Below are 20,077 nucleotides of genomic sequence, written 5' to 3'. Positions count from 1 at the left end.
CCTCAAAATTCACAGTGGACTACCTCGAGGCGCAAGCTGAAGGTTTTGCCATGGCCCTCACAGTCCCCTGACCGAAACATGATCGAGAATCTGTGGATAGACCTCAAAAGAGCAGAGCATGCAAGACGGCCCAAGAATCTCACAGAACTAGAAGCCTTTTGCAAAGAAGAATGGGTGACCCAAACAAAAATTGAAGGACTCTTAGCTGGCTACAAAAAGCATTTACAAGCTGTGATACTTGCCAAAGGGGGTGTTACTAAGACTGCCCTGCAGGGTGCCCAAACCTTTGCTTCGGGCCCTTTTCCTTTTTTGTTATTTTGAAACTGTAAAAGATGGAAATAAAAAAGTTTTCTTGCTTAAAATATTAAAGAAATGTGTCATCTTTAACTTTATGTCTTTTGGAAATCTGGTAATCTTTTACTCGCTTAGCTATTCACAGTAACAGAAATTTTGACTGGGGTGCCCAAACTTTTGCATGCCACTGTATATGGCAATCGTATATATGTTACATATACATACATACATGCATATATAAACTCTGAAATTCATTTTGTTGTGGGCATAATCAATATATCCAATACCCATAATAGAATCAATGAAATACCATGCTAACTGGGCATACAACCAGTGTACAAAAGACAATAAATAGTGCGAATGCAAAAAGAAAGAAATGATAATAATAAATAAATATGCACTAAATATCGAGAACATGCGATGAGGAGTCCTTGAAAGTGAGACCACAGGTTGTGGGAACATTTGAGTGATGGGGCAAGTGCAATTAGTGAAGTTATCCCCTGTGGTTCAATAAACTGATGGTTCAGGGGTAATAACTGTTTCTGAACCTGGTGGTGTGAGCCCTGAGGCTCCTGTACCTTCTTCCTGATGGCAACAGCAAGAAGAGAGCATGGCCTGAGTGTTGAGGATCCCCGACGATGGATGCTGAGTTCCTGCGGCAACACCCAGTGTAGGTGTTCTCAGTGGTGCGGAGGGCTGTACCCATGATGGACTCAGATGTATCCACTACTTTTTGTAGGAATTTCTGTTCAAAGGCATTGGTGTTGATGCAGCCAGTCAATATACTCTCCACTGCACATCTATAGAAGTTTGTCAGAGTTTTAGATGTTATGCCAAATCTTTGCAAACTCCTAAGTATGTAGAAATGCTGCCATGCTTTTTTCATAATTGCACTGACATGCTGGGCCCAGGACAGGTCCTCAAATGATAACACAGAGAAACCTAAAGTTGCTGACCCTCTCGAACTCTGATCCCGCAATGAGGGCTGGGATGGATCACTGGTTTCCTCCTGCTGAAGTCAATAATCAGCTCCTTGGTCTTAGTAGGAGGTTGGTGTTGTGGCACCACTCAGATTTTCAATCTAGGTATGGATAGGTATGTTATTAACATTGCACCAGTTACTGAAATCAGAATTCCCCTACATATGTGCACTTATCATGATCCTGAGGATGCCATATCACATGTAGGAAATGTTGGAAAACTTTGAACTGTGTCTTGTTTCCAATAGCATTCAGCTATCCCACTCACAGAAGTCCATTTTCTCTTTGATAACATTTGCTCTGTATCAGTGCAACTTAAATAGCTCCTCACAACTTCTGCAGACTGAACTCGAAAATCTGATGACACATATTTATTTTATTTTTCCTGTCTGTACACAATGAGCAATACTGGCATTTATTGCCCATCCTTAATTATCCCAGAAGTAAGGAATAAGTTAAGAGTGACCCATATTTTTGGGCCAAGGAATCACATGTAGGCCAGACTGGTTAAAGCTGGCAAATTTCCTTTCTTGAAGGACATAGTGGACCAGACAACTTTTTTAATGAGAATCTGGTACAATTTTTAAAAATTGAAGATTTATGTCATTACTTACTTGAATCCCTAGCTGCCCTGAGGCAATTCAAACCTGTACGTCAGGATCAACAGTCTAAAATTCTATCACTCTAGTAATTTAACCTCAAGACTTGATCACAAGACACTGCCATTAAACATTATCTATAGCACTCAAATATGGTAACTTGAATGACGTTACCCTTATCCAACACTGAAAGCAAGGTCATTGAGTATCTCAAACATCAAATTTATGCATGAAGTTTCAAGGAAGGATAATTACAAGTTGCTTAGTGTTAAGTGCTGATAAATAAGAACTTTCAGGGTCTAATTCTTTAACATTTTTTGTATTTTTTAAAATAATGGATATAATAGTTTAACATTCCACTAGCTTGACTTAACATCGACCTACATAGGCTGTTTGCTCTACCTGTCTCAGATATATGTGATTCTGTATGTAAGATAATCACGAGGTGCTCTTTTAACTTAAAGATAGTGGAAGTACCACTTATACCAAACTTATCATTTACATTTCAAAAGTAAAGAAAATTAAAAGCAAGGACAATAATAAAATATAAAAATAAAATATATACCTTACTTCATAATCAGAACCTTATATATATTTAAAATTTTGCCAGACTATATCTATTTTAGTGGAAGGATTATCCTTTTCTGTGTACTGAATATAAGATGGGTATAAGATGCCCATGAGTATCACTTCCCATACAAATGTCAGATTCAGACTAATTAATGCCACCAGAATTGCAAATGTACATTATAGTGTACATGCAAGAGTACAGCTTAAGGGAAGTCAATGTGTTCTCATTCAGCACTTGAATGAGACCCTCTGGGACAAGGCAGAAAATAGCTGCGTATGCACAGTGAAATAAATTACATAGCCACAATTAAATGCATACAGCAAGGAATTTCTCTGGTATGAACTCATGAGTGTTTCTCCCTGCTTCTTCACAAAGAAGTTAGTACATGCAGAAAAACAATCAGGTTTCAGATGAAATCTAGTTGAGTTCTAACAGAGATTGCTGTAGCCTACAAGATCAAATCTGTTTGTTGAATCAACTCCCTGTGTCCATGCATGGAAGCTGCAAGAAAATCCATGGATCTATTAAATGCTTGGTGGCCAAGGTGTAAAGCTGGGAGTTGAGGTTATATTTTCCATCCTCTGAGTGACAAGACTTGTGTCACTCACATATTGAATTCTCGTGCATTCCCAGAAGCTACCTTAAATTGTCTGTCACATGAGTCATTGTTCTCAGCAAAATGTGATACATCTCCAGCTCCACTGTATATTTCCTTTTATTGTGTTCAGCTGCATCTTCTGGGGTAGAAGTGATTGATGTTCTATCCTCAGAGCTCAGAGTGCCCTCTTTACTGATTTAGTCTGGTTGCAGCTTCTTAGCTCCAAGGGTCTCTCCTTGTGAAGTACAAATTATTACCACAGATTCTTGTGCACATTCCTCAGCCTACCTAAGATGGTAGGATGTGCAGTGACATCGTGTGTGTGTGTGTGGCTACAAAAGGAGTCTCTGTGATCTCAACTGAATTGAGTTTGTTTGATTCTTCACTGTGGGATTTCTCAAGTGGGTCCTTCACCTGTGCCTCTGACAACTCATTCCATTGCTCTTGCAATGGAGCTGCATTTAGTTGTATGTTTCTAAACTGATTCTTGCAGCAAATAATAGATAAAGGGAAGAAAACTACAACAGAATATGTGAAGATGAAGTTTGTTACATAATAACCTGAGGGAGCGATGTGATCAGCTGAAGCAGGGCAAGTAAGGGATGAATGGGTTGGTTGGTACCATCTGAGGGGAATAATGCTCATAGTGATTTTTGGCAAGGTATACATCTCTGAAGTTAGAAATTATGTGATAGCATTACACCAGTAGTAGCTTTATGTGTGCTATCATGCATTTTATAACACTACCCTAAAATAAGCATTTCTGAAAAGTGGCCAATATAAAGTACAGCATATATATTCAACCTAGTGGTATTTTGTCATCAGTGATCCCTCAACATTGAAATTTGTCACAATCATAGCTGAGTTCAAGCACTTTTCATTAAATGTTGTTATAAAATTGTACATTGAAAACTATGTCATTGGTGGCACTCGCAGTACAGTGCCCAATTTCAGTAGAGTGAATCATTTCATTTTTAGAAATATATTTGTTGTTTATTTTGGAAAAGTCAATAAAGACCCTAGGACACATATAATCACATGGATTTGCGGAGAATTTAAATAAGTAATCACTTTTTGTATATATTCCATATTAACATCAGTACAGCAGAAAATATTGCCCCCCCCCAAAGGTAAAAAAACCTCATTTGGAGAGATTTCTGGAGTTTTATCAATGTCATGATATTTTCCATATTGTTGTATCAAATCAAAACAATCTTAAGCTTTTGTCATAGCATATAGAATTACAGTACAATAATTCAAATATGGGGTTCCACACGGCCATAACCTAGGCCCCATTTGGTTGCAAAATGAATATATTTAATCAAAGACTGTTTTCTATACTTTGTTTTCCATACTTTGATAACCTATTAATAATCATAATAATTTTCCAAGTCTTCCACATCTTCATCTGAACTTTCCACACTCTCTGAGGTGGATGCCTGGTTCTCACAGTCTGCCAGTCTACATATGTCAGTACACCTGAGGCCATTTGCAACACACATACACCTTGGGAGTGAACATTTTTTTGGACAGTTACGGGCCAGTTGATCCAGGACGGCATCGGGTGCTGGCTGGCCTTCCATCCAGTGCACCACCAACTGTTCAGCTTCCTCTTCTCTCTCCATCTTCCATCCTCTGCCAACAGGGCTTGGCACTTGTGGGTCCTTCTCCAAACACCTTCTCCACATACCAACCTGGTAGTTGGCTTGCTGTGCATGTTTTGTTAAGCAGTCCTTGCATGGTGGGAGTTGATGACTTTCGACTTCACCTTTCTTTGGCACAGTAAAGGTGATACCTGAGCTCATTGACCTTGGTGGTCGATGATTTTGGGGCATACCAGAGACATGTAAATGCCTCCAGTTTGTCCATCAGTTCTGGGGAGAGGTCCCATTCCTGACCCAACTCTAAGAATGTTTCCTGAGTTTCCCTGTTGCTGGTCATAAGCTTTAGGGCACTTGTCTTCCCTTTGCCTGCAAAAGCGCTTACAGGGTCACATCCTGTATATGCGACACACAGAAAGCTATCACTGCTGCAATGCTATCACATATTTTCTAGCACTAGAGGTGTATACCTTGCCAAAAATCACTATAAGAATTATTCCCCCCAGATTGTACCGGTGGCCCAAATTTGGAGTCCTGGCTCACGGACTAATATAGAAACATGCCTGATGTAATATGGACACTCAGAGCAACTATTAAAGCTTGTGACTGGCACACACAATGCTCCTATGGGAATCATATGCTCTTCTATGGAAGTTAGTCTCTGTATCATGGATGATCAATGAACTGTTTGGAGGGATAGCCTAAAATTCTTGGCAAATTTAGTCTGCAAGAGAAAACCCTACATATTGGTGTGTGCTTGCTATTAATGTTGGTTGCAAGAGAGGTGAACCCTATGCACTTTGGTATTGTTGCATGTGTATTTGTGCCAAGTGTGTATATATAGTATGAATCCATTAGTTTTATGAATCCTTTAGTGTTTAAATAGCTAAATGATTATGTTATATATTTTATTAAACAAGTGAGTTATCAGGTTAAGAGTTCATATCATGAATTTTATTCATATTGATAAAGATATATGCCTAGAGACTGGAGATCACTGAAAAAAAACTGTTGAAACATCATGGTCTCTTTATCATACGCCGGTTACAGTGGTACCATTTTACTAGTATATGGGACTACCATAGCAGCCTGGATCATGTCATCTTCTGGTGGGCCTGTAAATGGGAAAGCAGCCCACTTAACTGAAGCAAACACAAAGCTATATGTCTAGAGACTGGAGATCACTGAAAATCAAGGTTTTCTATTGCTAATCAGGGTTGCTTGCCAGATTCAGCATCCTTGTGTAAAATATAACTAGAACAAAGTACAGCTACTTGGCAATCTGACTGATTGTTGCAGGAAAATTGTTAAGCTCTCTGTAACTGGAGATAAACTTTAGTTAGCATATTTTCAAACCTAAATATACCTATAAGTTCTTCTGAGGGATTTGCAATAGAGCAAAACATGTTTATATTTTGATCAGTTCAAGGTCTTCAACAAAGCAATAGAAAATAAATAGATAGCCCTGAAATATACCTTGGGAAAAAGATCATTAATCTCCAGCAAATATAGCCATGTAGATATGACTCGAATCTCAGGAGTTTTCCTGATTCCCCAGTGACATCATTTTCGATTCCTCCTTGGAGCCACATAGCTAAATACTTAAGAAAAAAATGTAGGGAGATTGGTAGACAACAGGAGTGTGGGACTAAATAGATGGTATTTATCCAGTCTTCTCTATAGTTCCACGGTTTCTGGAAGGTGCCAGGATCCTGAAGAAATATCAGATTAATTACCAGATCCACAGACTCATAAGGAAGCTTAAATCACAGCTTATGTAGGTCAAAGACGACCTGGGACTCAGATCGGCTGGTGTTTACAAGATTTCCTGTGAAAGCGGAGTAGCATATATCGGCCAGATGGGATGCATGGTGGAAACCCACATCAGTGAGCACAGAAGGTGTATCCGTTTGGGTTACCCAGAGAAATCGGGGGTAGCAGAACACTGCATTCACAATTGCCATAGGATTGACTTCGACAGCACAAAACTACTGTGCTGCGCCACTGGCTTTTGGGTCTGCCTGGTATAGAAGCCATTGAAATAAAACTACAGGAAAAGTATAGTAGCAAAGATAAAGGTCTCACTCTAAGTAAGAACTGGAATTCCATTGTAAACAAGGTGGGAAAGCGGAAACCTGATTGGATGAGGAGGGATGGACTATGGGGAATATAAATACCACCAGACTAGATGTGCCCAGGCATCATCCCTGATGAAGATGGCAGAGTTTGTCATCGAAATGTCAGTTATAATCGACACCTGTACCCAGCTGGGGGCCCAAGAAGAGTTTACTCGTCATATACCCTGGGAAAGCACTAGACTCTTTTTCAACTAGGTAAATGTTCGAGATTATTTTCTGTTTACATTTCTGGATTAAATTGATACTTGAAATATCTGACTGCTTTTTTATTTTACAACTTCATAATTTTCAGTATTTGCCCTTCTTATTTTTCCATTTGTATCAAAAGTAAATTGTAAGATAATAGTAAGTAAAAATAATACACTCAGGGCTCCATATGCTAATTTATAGAGATATTAACATTTTATTCTTTAAAATGGGGGATACTTTTCTCTGAGCAGAAAATGAGAGCAAAGGGATAAAATGGTACCTTCTTTCTCCTTATGTTAATCTAAATTCTCTGAATTTCATGGATCTATGTGAGTTCAAAACCATTATCTATCACTATTGCTCAGTAACAAATCCAGCTTAGTCATCTCCTTTCACACTTTTACAGAATGATGACTAACAATTCCTGTTGAAATATTTTATAGACTTGTGGAATCTTGCTTGTGCAGAATATAGAGTATGTATTTCTTTACAACTATTGTATGAAGCAAAATTTTTACATACAAGGAGATAGCACTGTAAAGCTTTTTAAACTAGCTTTCTCATATTTTTCTAGTGATGATATAGCTTACTTTTGTAAGAATGGAACTGCTGCTGAACAAATCCTCCAATCAGTTTTCTTACAACATGATTTTTTTCACATACTGAGTAGAAATAAGTTCGTGTTATAACTTACTTTTTCAGAGATGGATTCTGTTCCACCCTCAACAAACATTAACGGATGGAGAGATGTATTGTGGCACAGCTTAGGCACCTCATCTTGTGTTAGACACTGATCAGAAGCTATTGGTTCAGGTACAATGCTTACAGTGGTTGTATTTTCAGATAGCTTCGACGTAGTTGTAAGCATGCTGTCAGCAAATGCTGGCAGTGAACATGAAAGTGGCTGGTCCGCTGCTGCTACCACAAAAGATTTAATTTCCGAGACTGCAGTAGTCAGGGTCTGAATTTCCAATGGTCGTATATTGGCTCCTACATTTTCAGTAAATATTGGAGAGCTCGGTGCCTGCTGCGTTTTCTGTGATTCTTGCATTTGAGTTGCATTCTCTGTGTCATCCATCTTCACCAGCTGAAGTTTTGGAGAAGCTCTTAATTCATCCACTATCTGAAAGACAGTTCCCAAATTAACTTCAGATATTTTGGATTCATCTGTAGCAGTGCAGTCCCAGTGTGCTGCATTGCTGTGTAGAATATCAACAGGATATGAAGACTGCATGGTAGTATTCTGAAGGGCAAGAAAGTTGAAATTTCAAAGCATCTATTGCAAATTAAATTGGGCTGCAAAAACTGTTTTTGTATTTGTTTAAAAGACTGAAGATTTATTGTCAATGTATATCTCCCATTATTAATATGTATTTTCTTTCTGTATAACTAGGCTTCTTATTGCCACTTTCTGTTAAGCTTTATGTCAATATTTTTCTATTAGAAATTTCTAGGTCCAGATTCATTATGGATGACTGTCTAATCTGATCACCAGGTCACTAAATTTTCTAAAAATGCTTTCTAAGTATATCTTCAATGATCCTTTTCCAATCTCAAATTGAAATCTAAATTGAAAGTTCAAATATACAATTAAGGCTTAAAGAAAAGAAATATCTTTCAATTTTAATTATCCTTCAAATACATTTATGTTTATTGATGTTTTCATTTAAAAATTTCACTCTCTCAAGCAATCCTAGTCATTTTATTCCCCTTTCTAAAATCTACTCAGTGAGCTCCCATAAATTCATTATAGCAAGGGCCAGTAACACATTAGCTCTAAATTTTCCATTTTCCACTGAGTAAGAAACTTGAATAAGTTATAAGATGCAGTGGAGTATATGAGATCTGAAAATCTGTATCATCTATAGCGGGTTGTGTGGCGCTATTAATGCTCGGGCCGCTCTGGAGTACGGAGTTCAATTCCAGCACCATCTGTAAGGAGTTTGTATGTTCTCCTGTGAGTGCATGGGTTCCTCCAGGGGCTCAGACTACTGCCCACAGTCTAAAGGTATACCAATTAGTAGGTTAATTGATCATTGTGCATTATATGGTGATTAGGCTAGCAGGGATTCCCAGCCTTTTTTATGCCAGAGACCATTACCTTTAACCATGAGCGACAGGTTGGGAATTCCTGGGCTAGTGTTAAATAGATGGGTGGTTGAGTGGTGCATCTGGTTGGGCTAGAAGGGCCTTTCAAAGATCAAAGTAAATTTATTATCCAAGTACATATATGTTACCATATACAACCCGGATATTCGTTTTCCTGTGGGTATATACAGGAACTCCAAGAAACATAATAGAATCAATGAAAGGCCGCACCCAGCAGAATAGACGAACAACCAATGTGCAAAAGACAACAAACTGTGCAAATACCAAAGAAAAATAATAATACTAAATAAAAAAGTGTTAAATATTAAAACATGAAATGAAAAGTCCTTGAAAATAAGCCCATAGGTTTTGGAAACAGTTCAGTGATGGGGCGGGTGAAGTTATCCCCTCTAGTTCAAGAGTCTGATGGTTGAGGGGTAATAACTGTTCCTGAAACTGGTGGTGTAAGTCCTGAAGCTCCTGTACCTTCTTCCTGATGGCAGCAGGAGTGAAGACAGAGCATGGCCTGGGTGGCGGCGGCCCTTGATCATGGATGCTGCTTTCCCGTACAGCACTCCATGAAGATGTGCTCAATGGTGGGGAGGGCTTTACCCATGATGGACTGGGTTTTTATATGATTTTCCATTCAGAGGCCATTGATGTTTCCATACCAGGCCATGATGCAACCAGTCAATATAGTCTCCACTACACATCGAGAGAAGTTTGTTAAGTTTTAGGTGTCATGCCAAATCTTAACAAACTTCAAAGGAAGTAGAGGTGATGCCCTGTTTTCTTTGTAATCGCTGGGCCCAGGACAGTTCCTTTGAAATAATCTCTGAGCAATTTAAAGTTGCTCACCTTATCTGCCCCTGATTTCCTGATGTGAACTGGCTCATGGACCTCCGGTTTCCTCTTCCTGAAGTCAATAATCAGCTCACTGGATTGCTGATATTAAGTGAAAGGTTGTTGTTGTGCCACCACTCAGCCAGATTTTCAATCTTCCTTGTACAGTGCCTATAAAAATTATTCATCCTCCCCCTTGGAAGTTTGTCTGTTTTATTGTTTTACAACATTGAATCACAGTGGATTTAATTTGGCTTCTTTGATACTGATCAACAGAAAGAGACTCCTCTGTGTCAAAGAGAAAACAAATCTCTACAGAGTGATGTAAATTAATTACAAATATGAAACACAAAATAACTGATTGCATAAGTATTCACCCCCTTTAATATGACACACCAAATCATTACTGGTGCAGCCAATTGGTTTTAGAAGTCACATAATTAGTTAAAGTGTCCTAGCTATATATAAACCAGTGTACAGTCATGGTGTTTCAATTGAACGTAGTAAAAATACACCTGTACCTGGAAGGTCCAACAGCTGGTGAGTCAGTATCCTGGCAAAAACTACATCATGAAGACAAAAGAACACTCCAAGCAACTCCATGAAAAGGTTATTGAAAAGCACAAGTCGGGAGATGGATACATGTCACTGAATATCCCTTGGAGTACAGTTAAGTCAATCATCAAGAAATGGAAAGAATATGGCACAGCTGTAAATCTGCCTGGAGCAGGCCGTCCTCAAAAACTGAGTGACCATGCAAGAAGGAGACTAGTGAGGGAGGCCACCAAGTGACCTATGACAACTCTAGAGGAGTTACGAGCTTCAGTGACTGAGATGGGAGAGATTGTGTATATAACAACTGTTGTCTGGGTGCTTCACCAGTCACAGTTTTATGGGAGAGTGGCAAAGAGAAAGCCACTGTTGAAAAAAACTCAGATAAAATCTCAGCTAGAGTTTGCCAGAGGCATGTGAGAGACTCTGAAGTCAGCTGGAAGAAGGTTCTATTGTCTGATGAAACCAAAATTGAGCTTTTTGGCCATCAAAGTAAATGCTATGTTTGACATTAGCCAAACCACCGCACATCATCAAAAACACACCATCCCTACTGTGAAGCCTGATGGTGGCTGCATCATGCTGTGGGGATGATTCACTACAGCATGCCCTGGAAAGCTTTTAAGGTAGAGTGTAAAATGAATGCAGCAAAATACGGGAAATCCTGGAGGAAAACCTGATGCGGTCTGCAAGGGAACTGTGACTTGGGAGAAGATTTGTTTTCCAGCAAGATAAGCATAAAGTCAAAGCTACACAGGAATAGCTTAACAACAACAAAGTTGATGTCCTGAAGTGGCCAAGTCAGAGTCCTGACCTCAATCCAATTGAAAATTTGTGGCTGGACTTGAAAAGTGGTGTTCATTCATGATCCCCATGCAAACTGACAGAAATTGAAGAGTTTTGTCAAAAACAATGGGGAAAAACTGCAGTGTCCAGATGTGCAAAGCTAATAGAGACCTATCCACACAGACTTAAGGTTGTAATTGCTGCCAAAGGTGCATCTACTAAATAGTGACGTGAAGGGTGAGTAATTATGTAATCAATTTTTTTTATTTAATAACTGTAATAAATTTTGACAAATTTGTAGAAATTTGTTTTCACTTTGACTTGAAAGACTCTTTTCTATTGATCAGTGTCAAAAAGCCAAATTAAATCCACTGTGATTCAATGCTGTAAAACAATAAAAATATGAAAACTTCCAAGGCGGGTAAATACTCTTTATAGGCACAGTATATGCTGTCTCATCACCACCAATGACAGTGGTGTCATCATCAACCCTGAATATGGCATCGAGCTGTGATTAGCCCCACAGTCATAACTATAAAATGAGTCGAGCAGGGGGCTGAGCACACAGCCTCTTGGTGCACCTGTGTTGATGGAGCTTGTGCTGGTAGATGAAATGGAATGGATCTAACTTGCTTCTCAGGGAGGAGTTGAAATGTTTCATCACCAACCTCTCAAAGCATTTCATCACAGTGGATGTAAGTGCAACTAGATGATAGGCATTGGGGCAGGCTACCATGTTCTTCTTAGGTGCCAGTATAATCGAAGCCTGCTTGAAGCAAGTGGGTACTTCAGACTGCAGAAGCGAGAGTTTAAAGATATCAGTGGACACTCCAGCCAGTTGATCAGCACAAGTCTTTAGTACTCGGCAAGTACACCATCTGCATCTGGGTCTGATGCTTTCTGTGGGTTCACACTCCTGAAGGATGCTCTCATGTCAGCCTCAGAAACTGTAATCACAGGGTCACTGGGGATGGTGGGAGATTGCAAAAGTTCCTTGATGTTTCAATGGTCAAAGTGAGCATAGAAGGCATTGAGATTATTTGGGGATGAAGCCTTGTTGTCACCTCTGTTGCTTGGTTTCACTTTGTAAGACATAACAGCATTCAAGCCATAGCTGTTGAACATCCTTCAGTGATTCAAGTTTGGTCCAGAATTGTCACTTTGCTTGTGAGATGGCTTTCTGGAGATCATACCTGGACTTCATGTATCTTGCAAGATTATTTATTTACAAATTATTTATTTGTTTGTTTGTTTAGAGATGTAGCATGTTATAAGCTGTACCTCTAAACAAACAAACAAATAAATAAAAATATTGTTCAAATCAATCTTCAGTAGTTTAATTAATGATTTCTGTAGCTGAGAATGTCTTTTCATGCTGATTATTTTAGGACAATATAAAAGCAGAAAATGCTAGAAATCAGGCTTTATTTTTATTTAGAGACCGAGCACAGTAACAGGCCCCTCCAGCCCAACGTGGTTGTGCTACCCGATTACACCCGTGTGACTAATTAACCTGCTAACCCATATGTCTTTGGAATATGGGAGGAAACCGAAGCACCCAGAAGAAACTCATGTGGTCACGGGCAGAATGTACAAACTCCTTACAGGTGGAATTGAACGCGAGTTCCGGGTCTGATAAACTTTCAGTAGAATCTGAGATTAAGCTCGCAGATCTTTATTATAATAATCTAATGAGTGGGCTAATTCAGGGTCTTAAAATGTAATTTAGGTTTTATAGGCCCAATAGAGAGAAGTTATTTTCTCTGGTGTGAAAAATCAGAACAAGGGGAATAACATCAAAATTAAAGATAGGTATGACCTATGACCTAAAAAAAGTAGAAATTTAGAATTATTTTGCAAAAAGGTTAGATCAACTTTTAGAAAATGAAAACCAGTATTTTTTGGTCGGGTAAGGTTAATAATGGGTACAGAGTAAAGACAAGTAAATAAACAATGCCACCAATATTGAGCACTTTGATCTGACCTGATGAGTTCAACCAGTACTTTGTGTGTGATCCTAATTTTCCTAATGTTTATGTATCTAATCCAGCCTTCTCTGACTTTTTTAGAGTAGAATATTATACCAAAGTATGGCTAATGGTGATAAAGCCACTTGTGAATAATGAGCCAGCAATATAAACTTAATGGTTTACTTTTAAAATGGTTGTCTGCCACTTAATCTTTAAGGTGATATGGCAAAATGATGAAGAAATAAAGGACCTTCAGTTCTGTGAAATGAAACATAAAGTGAAAAGGCAGAGAAGTAATTTGGGTTGTTTGTAAATTCCTAGTTCGTCCTTGGCAGAGTTATTATGTTCAAACTTAGGAAGAATTCAAAAGCCTGAGAGAATGCAGAGGCCATGTAGAAGAATAATAGAAGAAGGACTTCAGTTAAATTGGAAAGCCAGGATTGTGAAGAATAAATGCTAAAGGACACTTGGTAGAAGTACTTTAACTATGCTAGATTAGATGTCGGAGTAGTACGAGGATACACCTAAGAATTGAAGAGTTTTCTTTTGTCTAACAAAGATCACATTTAACATCACTACCTTCCCTCCTTTACTTTCACAAAAAGAATCTTTAATTCAATCCACAACCTACTAGAGATACGGCAATACATCAGACCTCTTTAGCCATATGTGACATATCAATCTTCATATTCTGATGATGTTAATGGAAAAGTAATCTATCATTTCTTAAGTGATTATGCATTATTTGTATATCATAATGGCCAATTGTATTACAACAAAATGCCCATGGTGGCAAAGCAGTTATCACTGTGGCCTCATGGCTTCAGAAACCAGTTTGAGGAGAGTTTGCATATTCTCTTATTGTGATGGTAGGTTTGCTGGCAAAGAAATCAAAGAGGAGTTGATACAAAGAGAGGTAAAATGAGAGTAAAAGTTCTCAATATCAAGGCAGCATTTTGTTCTGAAGGAGCCCTGGCTAAACTGTGTAATGTTTTGTAACTCCAAAACATAAAATTAATTGAAAGGAAAACATGGAGCGGGGAATAACTGTGTACATTTATTGTTACTTTATATATATGATGTTGTGGCATAATGACCTATGCCATTCACATACTTTTACATATAACCCTTAATAAGTTATTTAAACAAAGAATGCTTAATCAAACAATATTTTTAATTACTCAAATATTATAGGCATCCGTTAGTCTCATGAGACCATGGATTTGCACCTTGGAAGGTTTCCAGGGCGCAGGCCTGGGCAAGGTTGTATGGAGGACCAGCAGTTGCCCATGCTGCAAGTCTCCCCTCTCCATGCCACTGATGTTGTCCAAGGAAAGGGCATTAGGACCCGTACAGTTCGGTACTCAAATATTACTGAAATATTAAATACACAATACTCCTTGCTTAGCTATAAACTCCAAAAGTAGAAAGTATCTTAACTTAAATACACATACACATCTACTGTATACATGCACACAGTATACTATATAACTTCTATATAGATTTCCACTGCACAGTAAATATTAAGTAGTTTCATTCATGCCTAAAGATTTAATTGCTGTGGAGGCTTTCCTATTCCTGTTGGGTAATGTCTTTCCTGACATGGGAGATCACTCTATTTGGCAGGAGAGGCTTTTGGTTGTTGGCACAATCTCAGGTCCTGGGGCCTCCTCTATGGTGGTTGTAGGAGTTGACTCTGGGACTACAGGAAGTGGTTCTGATAGCTCTGGCCATCTTTCTTTTCTACCAATTAACTCTTCTCTCAGCAACTAATCGACCTGTCATCTCTAGCTGATATCAGACACAATTTCCACTGTGTAGGAGAGTGGTCCAGTTCTGTCCTTATCTTTCTGAGTACCCACTTTGATCACCTCTGTAGTCCCTCACCAGAATTGATGTCGAGGAGTGAAACATCAAACCTCTTTGTTGAGGAGGCTTCAGTTTGTCTCAGCTGTTTGTCCTGCATACTCCTTCTGAGATTGAGTTTGTGGAGATCCAAGCATGAACGAAAGAGGCGACACAGGAACAGCATAGCTGGTAAATGTTGGTTGTGGAGTGTGCTGCATTGCAATATACAAGGAGAAAATTGGCTAGCTTCTGATTTAATGTCAGTGTGGTGTGTTATGCTGACATTGCTCGCAGTTAGTTCTTTAGACTCTGGATAAACCTTTCTTCTGGGCATGTTGGCATCATGAACAGTGCATGACAAGCTACTCAATCTGCTGACCTATCCCAGGCTACCAGACAAAGCTTCGAGCCATAACTTTCATTTTGACCTTGCCTGGTGATCGGCATGTAGTTCCTCCAACACTTTAGCTCTCAGCTTTAATGGTACAATAACTCTCAATTCCCACATAAGGCAACTTCCGTCAATGGCAAGTTCATCCCGACACTGGCAAAAATGGAAGAATTGGAGTTTTCAGCCATTTTCAGTTGCCATATAGACCTGGCACACTGTTGTGTCTTTTCTGATTTCCCTTTGGATTAACTCTGTTGTAATCAGGAGACTTTTGATTTGTGTTACAGAGAATACGTCAAAAGTAGTGTCCACTTTTGTACATTTTTCAGATATTTCCCTTTCCAAGGGTAAATGTGATAATCCCTTATGATTTCCATGATTAGTTGTCCTCATGTATTTAAACTTGTAATTTTGTCCTCCAAGGAACAGAGCTCATCTCTGCATTTGTGCTGCTACTGTTAGTGGAACACCCTTTTGAGGATTTAAAATGGTCACCAGTAGTTGCTGATCAGTAATGTCAATCTGTGCATGATTTTTCTCTGCAGTGGTAAGGGAGCATGATGCAAAGGTTATGGAGCATTCACTTCCATCACACATAATGTGTGACATAACAGCACCTATACCTTAAGGTGAGGCATCACAGACAAGCTTCACTGGACAATATGGATCATAACATGTGAGCGGAGTGTTTGACATCACCATTTCTTTCACCTTTTGAAAGTCACCTCACACTACTTTGTCCAATGCCATTTCTTCACGATCTGTAGTATTGAGTTCAAGGGGTAGAACACAGTAGCCAGGTTTGGCAGGAGCCTGTTACAGTAAATGACAAATCCTAAAAAGGACCATAACTGTGACATGTCCTTTGGCCTTGGAGCATTTACCACTGTTTGAATTTTCTCTGCACACTTGTATAATCCTTGTGCGTCAATAGTATCACTACAGTAAATGATGCTTGTTTTAAAGGATTCACACTTGTTGTGTTGTGTTCTGAGCCCATTATATTCTAAGTTTTTTAGTACTGTCTTGAGATTTTGGAGATATTCCTTGTCATCCTTACCAGTAATAATATGTCAACCAGGTAACACTGACTACCTGGAAAGCATTGAGACATCTGCTCCCTGACTTTCTTTCATAGTACAGGTGCAGATGCTACTCCAAATATAAGCCCACTATAGCAATAAAGCCCTTTATGAGTGTTTATGGTGAAAAAACACTTTGGACTCTTCTTCCATCTCCATCTGTAGGTGGGTCTTAGTTAAGTCCACTTTCCTGAAGTGTTTCCTAAAGTTTGCGAAGATATCCTCTATTCTAGGCAGAGGGTTTTGATCTACTTTCAGTACTGAGTTAATGATAATCTTAAAATCACAGATCCTGATAGACCCATTCTTCTTGGCTACTGGGGCCACTGGCATTGCCCATGAGTTCCACCCAACCTTGGAAAGAATTCCTTCAGCCTCCATGCGATAAAGATCACTGGCTAGTTTATCACAGAAGGTATAAGGAACTGGATAGGCTTAGCAAAACTTGGGTATGGTATTTGCATTTAACATGATTTTACCCTTGAACTATTTGAGTTTTCCAATGACATTCTTGAACACTGCTGTGGCATCATCCAATACCTGTCTTAACTCACTGTCAATTGACTCTTTTACAGGGGATGTAGCATGTAAGTTACGAATGGATCTCCAATCAAGTTGTAGTTGTCTCAGCCACTCACATACTCACAACGCTGGCCCTCCTGTTTTTACCCAATGTAGCTTGCTGGTTGTATTATTTTGCTGTTAGAAATGTCTTCTCTGCAGTATAAGTTCTTAGTTGGATACCTGCAGGCTTCAATTCAGTATCTTTGAAATGCAGTTCATGTGGAATGATTGAAACAGCCAAGTTATTTTTCAATTCCATTTTAATTAATTTGCCATTAACGTCTGGTGTAAGTCATTTTGGTTGTCAATTGCTAGTTTTCACATTGTAAATCTCAAGGCTACTCAGTCCTGCGTCACTCTCATCATGATCAGATTTTTCATCAACGCCATGCAGATTAGTACTCTTTGAAACTGCAACTTGATCTTTTATCTTTTTCTCTTCCCTATGCAATCTATGTATTTTTGTCTGCCCAACGTGCTCTTTGTATGTGTCCTACTTTGTTACATTTTTTTTTGCAAGTTTTGCCTTTAAATCTGTGTTGGTCTGGTGTATGTGATCCTCTACCACAATGGTAATACTATTTGCTTGGCCAGGCCGATTTCTGTTTAGACATTGCAATTTTGTTCAAGCTCACTTTAATTTCTGACTGCAACTCAACTGTGTCTCTGTTTGCTGTTCTCATTGATACAACTATTTCAACTGTTCTTTTAAATATAAGTTGTACTTCAGTTAGGAGCTGTTTTTGAATGCTTTCTTGTAAGATTCCACAAACTATACAATCACTCAGTGCATCATTAAGTCCACCACTGATCTGACAATGCTCAGACAATATTTTCAATTCAACCACATACACTGAAATGGACTCCCATTCCTTTTGATTCCACTTATGAACTTTAAAATGTTCTGCAATCAAAAGTGGTTTTGGTTTTAAATGTTCCTGCATTATTTTCATGGTATCAGCAGAGCTCATTTTGGCTGGTTTGGCTGGAACAATCAAACTTCAAAGCAAACTGTATGCTTCTCCACCCAATGCACTCAGCAAAACTGACACTTGCTTTTCATTGGCTATTTCATTTGCATCAAAATACAGTTCAATTCGCTCAGTATACATATTCCATTTCTCTTGTTCAATTAAATGCACCTAACTTTCCGAAGTAGCTGGCCATTTCTACTTTTTTAAAATTTATGATTATTGTCACCTGGTACTACTGTTTATTTACCCGTGAATTCGTCTGTTTCTGTCTTTTTTAACTTGACCATTTCTGTCCCTTCCCAAAGAAGCATGTGCTCTGCTGTTCTTTTTTTTAAACTCAAACATGCCACTGCACTTCAACAGATAGGTAGTCATCTCGGGTTCATTTAAAACTTCCTCACTGCAACCGTTACGTTTTGTAACTCCGAGGCATTAAAAGGAAAACCTGGAGCCAGGAATTACTGCGTAAATTTTGTTTTTTTTTTACTTTAGTGAGGCACACACATCTGATGTGGCGGTGTGATGAAGTATGCAATTCACATAATTTTACATATAACCCATAATGAATTATTTAAACAAACAAGGAATGCCTAATCAAAAATATATTTGCAATATTACTCAAATATTACTTAAGTATTAAATACACGAAATGGAGTCAAATGGGATTCAGAGAGAAAACCCTTTGCTAGTTGGAAATAAATCTAGCACACAGGAAGATTGTTGTGTTGCTGGAGATCTGGAGATCTATCATCTCAGCCATATATTATCTCTGCAGGCGTTCCTCAGAATTCTGTCCTAGTCACAACTATTCTCAGCTGCTTCCTTGATCAGTCATAAGGTCAAAAGTAGGGATGGTCATTGTTCTTTGCACAATGTTCAGCATCGCATACGACTCCTCAGACAGCAAAGCAGACTATACCAGATACAGTGAGGCCTGGAAAATATCCAGGTCTGGACTAAGCAGGAGCAAGAATAGGTTGGAGGCTAGAAATCCTGCAGCAGGTAATTCCCCAAAGGCTGTCCCCTCATCTACAGGGGTTAATTTAGTGTGTTAGAATAGTCCCCAACCACCGGGCCGCAAAGCATGTGCTACTGTGCCACGAGGAAACGATACGATTTGGTGATATGAAACGATATGAGTCAGATGCACCTTTCCTCATTCCCTGTCATGCTCACTGTTGAACTTGAACGCACGCGAGGTCATTACGCACATGAGGTCATCAATTGGTCATTAACCTACAACTACTCGATGAGTAAAAAACAAACGTCGCTTGAGAGCTTCTTTGGAAGAGGTGGTAGGGGACAAAAAAGGCCTAATGATGATAATAACGCAGAGACAGCTGAGGCCGAGACTGCAAAAAGAAAGCTTCCTTCAACAGAAAATATGACGAGTCGTACATAAAATATTGCTTTATTGCGACCAGTGACTCGCATGCTCCAAGCCCCCTGTGTGTGATATGTGTAGACACGCTGTCTAATGAGGCAATGAACCCCTCAAAACTGCTTCGGAACCTTAAGTCCAAGCACCCTGCACTTAAAGACAAACCCGTTGAGTTTTTTGAGCAGAAAAAACATGAGCAAGTTGGACAGCCACTGCCTCCACAAATGCTGCTGCTCTGAGAGCGTCGTACTCAGTGGCTAGCCTTATTGCTAAGGCTAAGAAGCCATTCACTGTTGGTGAATAATTGATTCTGCCTGCTGCCAAGGACATGTGCCATGAACTGTTGGGAGAAGCTGTAGCTAACAAGATGGCACAGGCTTCTCTTTCAGCTGTCACAGTTTCAAGGAGAATCGACGACATAGTGGAGGGCATCAAAGCACAGCTGTTGGAATGGCTTAACGAGTCACCATGGTATGCTATCCAGGTTGATGAATCTACCGATGTTGACAAGAAGGCAATACTGCTGGTTTATGTGTGATATATATTTCAAGACCATGTGCATGAGGATATGTTGTGTGCACTGCTGCTGCCAACTAACACAACTGGGGAAGAACTATTCAAGTCTTTG

At 39.1% G+C, this 20,077-nt stretch overlaps 1 protein-coding gene across 1 annotated transcript in view; it reads right to left on the bottom strand.

Moving 5' to 3' along the window:
• hsf5 (heat shock transcription factor family member 5) overlaps nucleotides 1–20,077 on the bottom strand; it is a 95,286-nt gene that overhangs the window by 10,225 nt on the left and 64,984 nt on the right. Inside the window, exon 6 of the mRNA XM_063031742.1 lies at nucleotides 7,665–8,213. Within this exon, the coding sequence (XP_062887812.1) occupies nucleotides 7,665–8,213 (549 nt within the window). The remainder of the gene's footprint in view (nucleotides 1–7,664; nucleotides 8,214–20,077) is intronic.

Source organism: Mobula hypostoma, chromosome 23 (assembly GCF_963921235.1).
Source record: "Mobula hypostoma chromosome 23, sMobHyp1.1, whole genome shotgun sequence".
In the NCBI taxonomy this organism is placed as follows: domain Eukaryota; kingdom Metazoa; phylum Chordata; class Chondrichthyes; order Myliobatiformes; family Myliobatidae; genus Mobula; species Mobula hypostoma.
The sequence above is the reverse complement of the archived record's forward strand: the minus strand, read 5'-3'. Positions and strand labels throughout refer to the sequence as shown.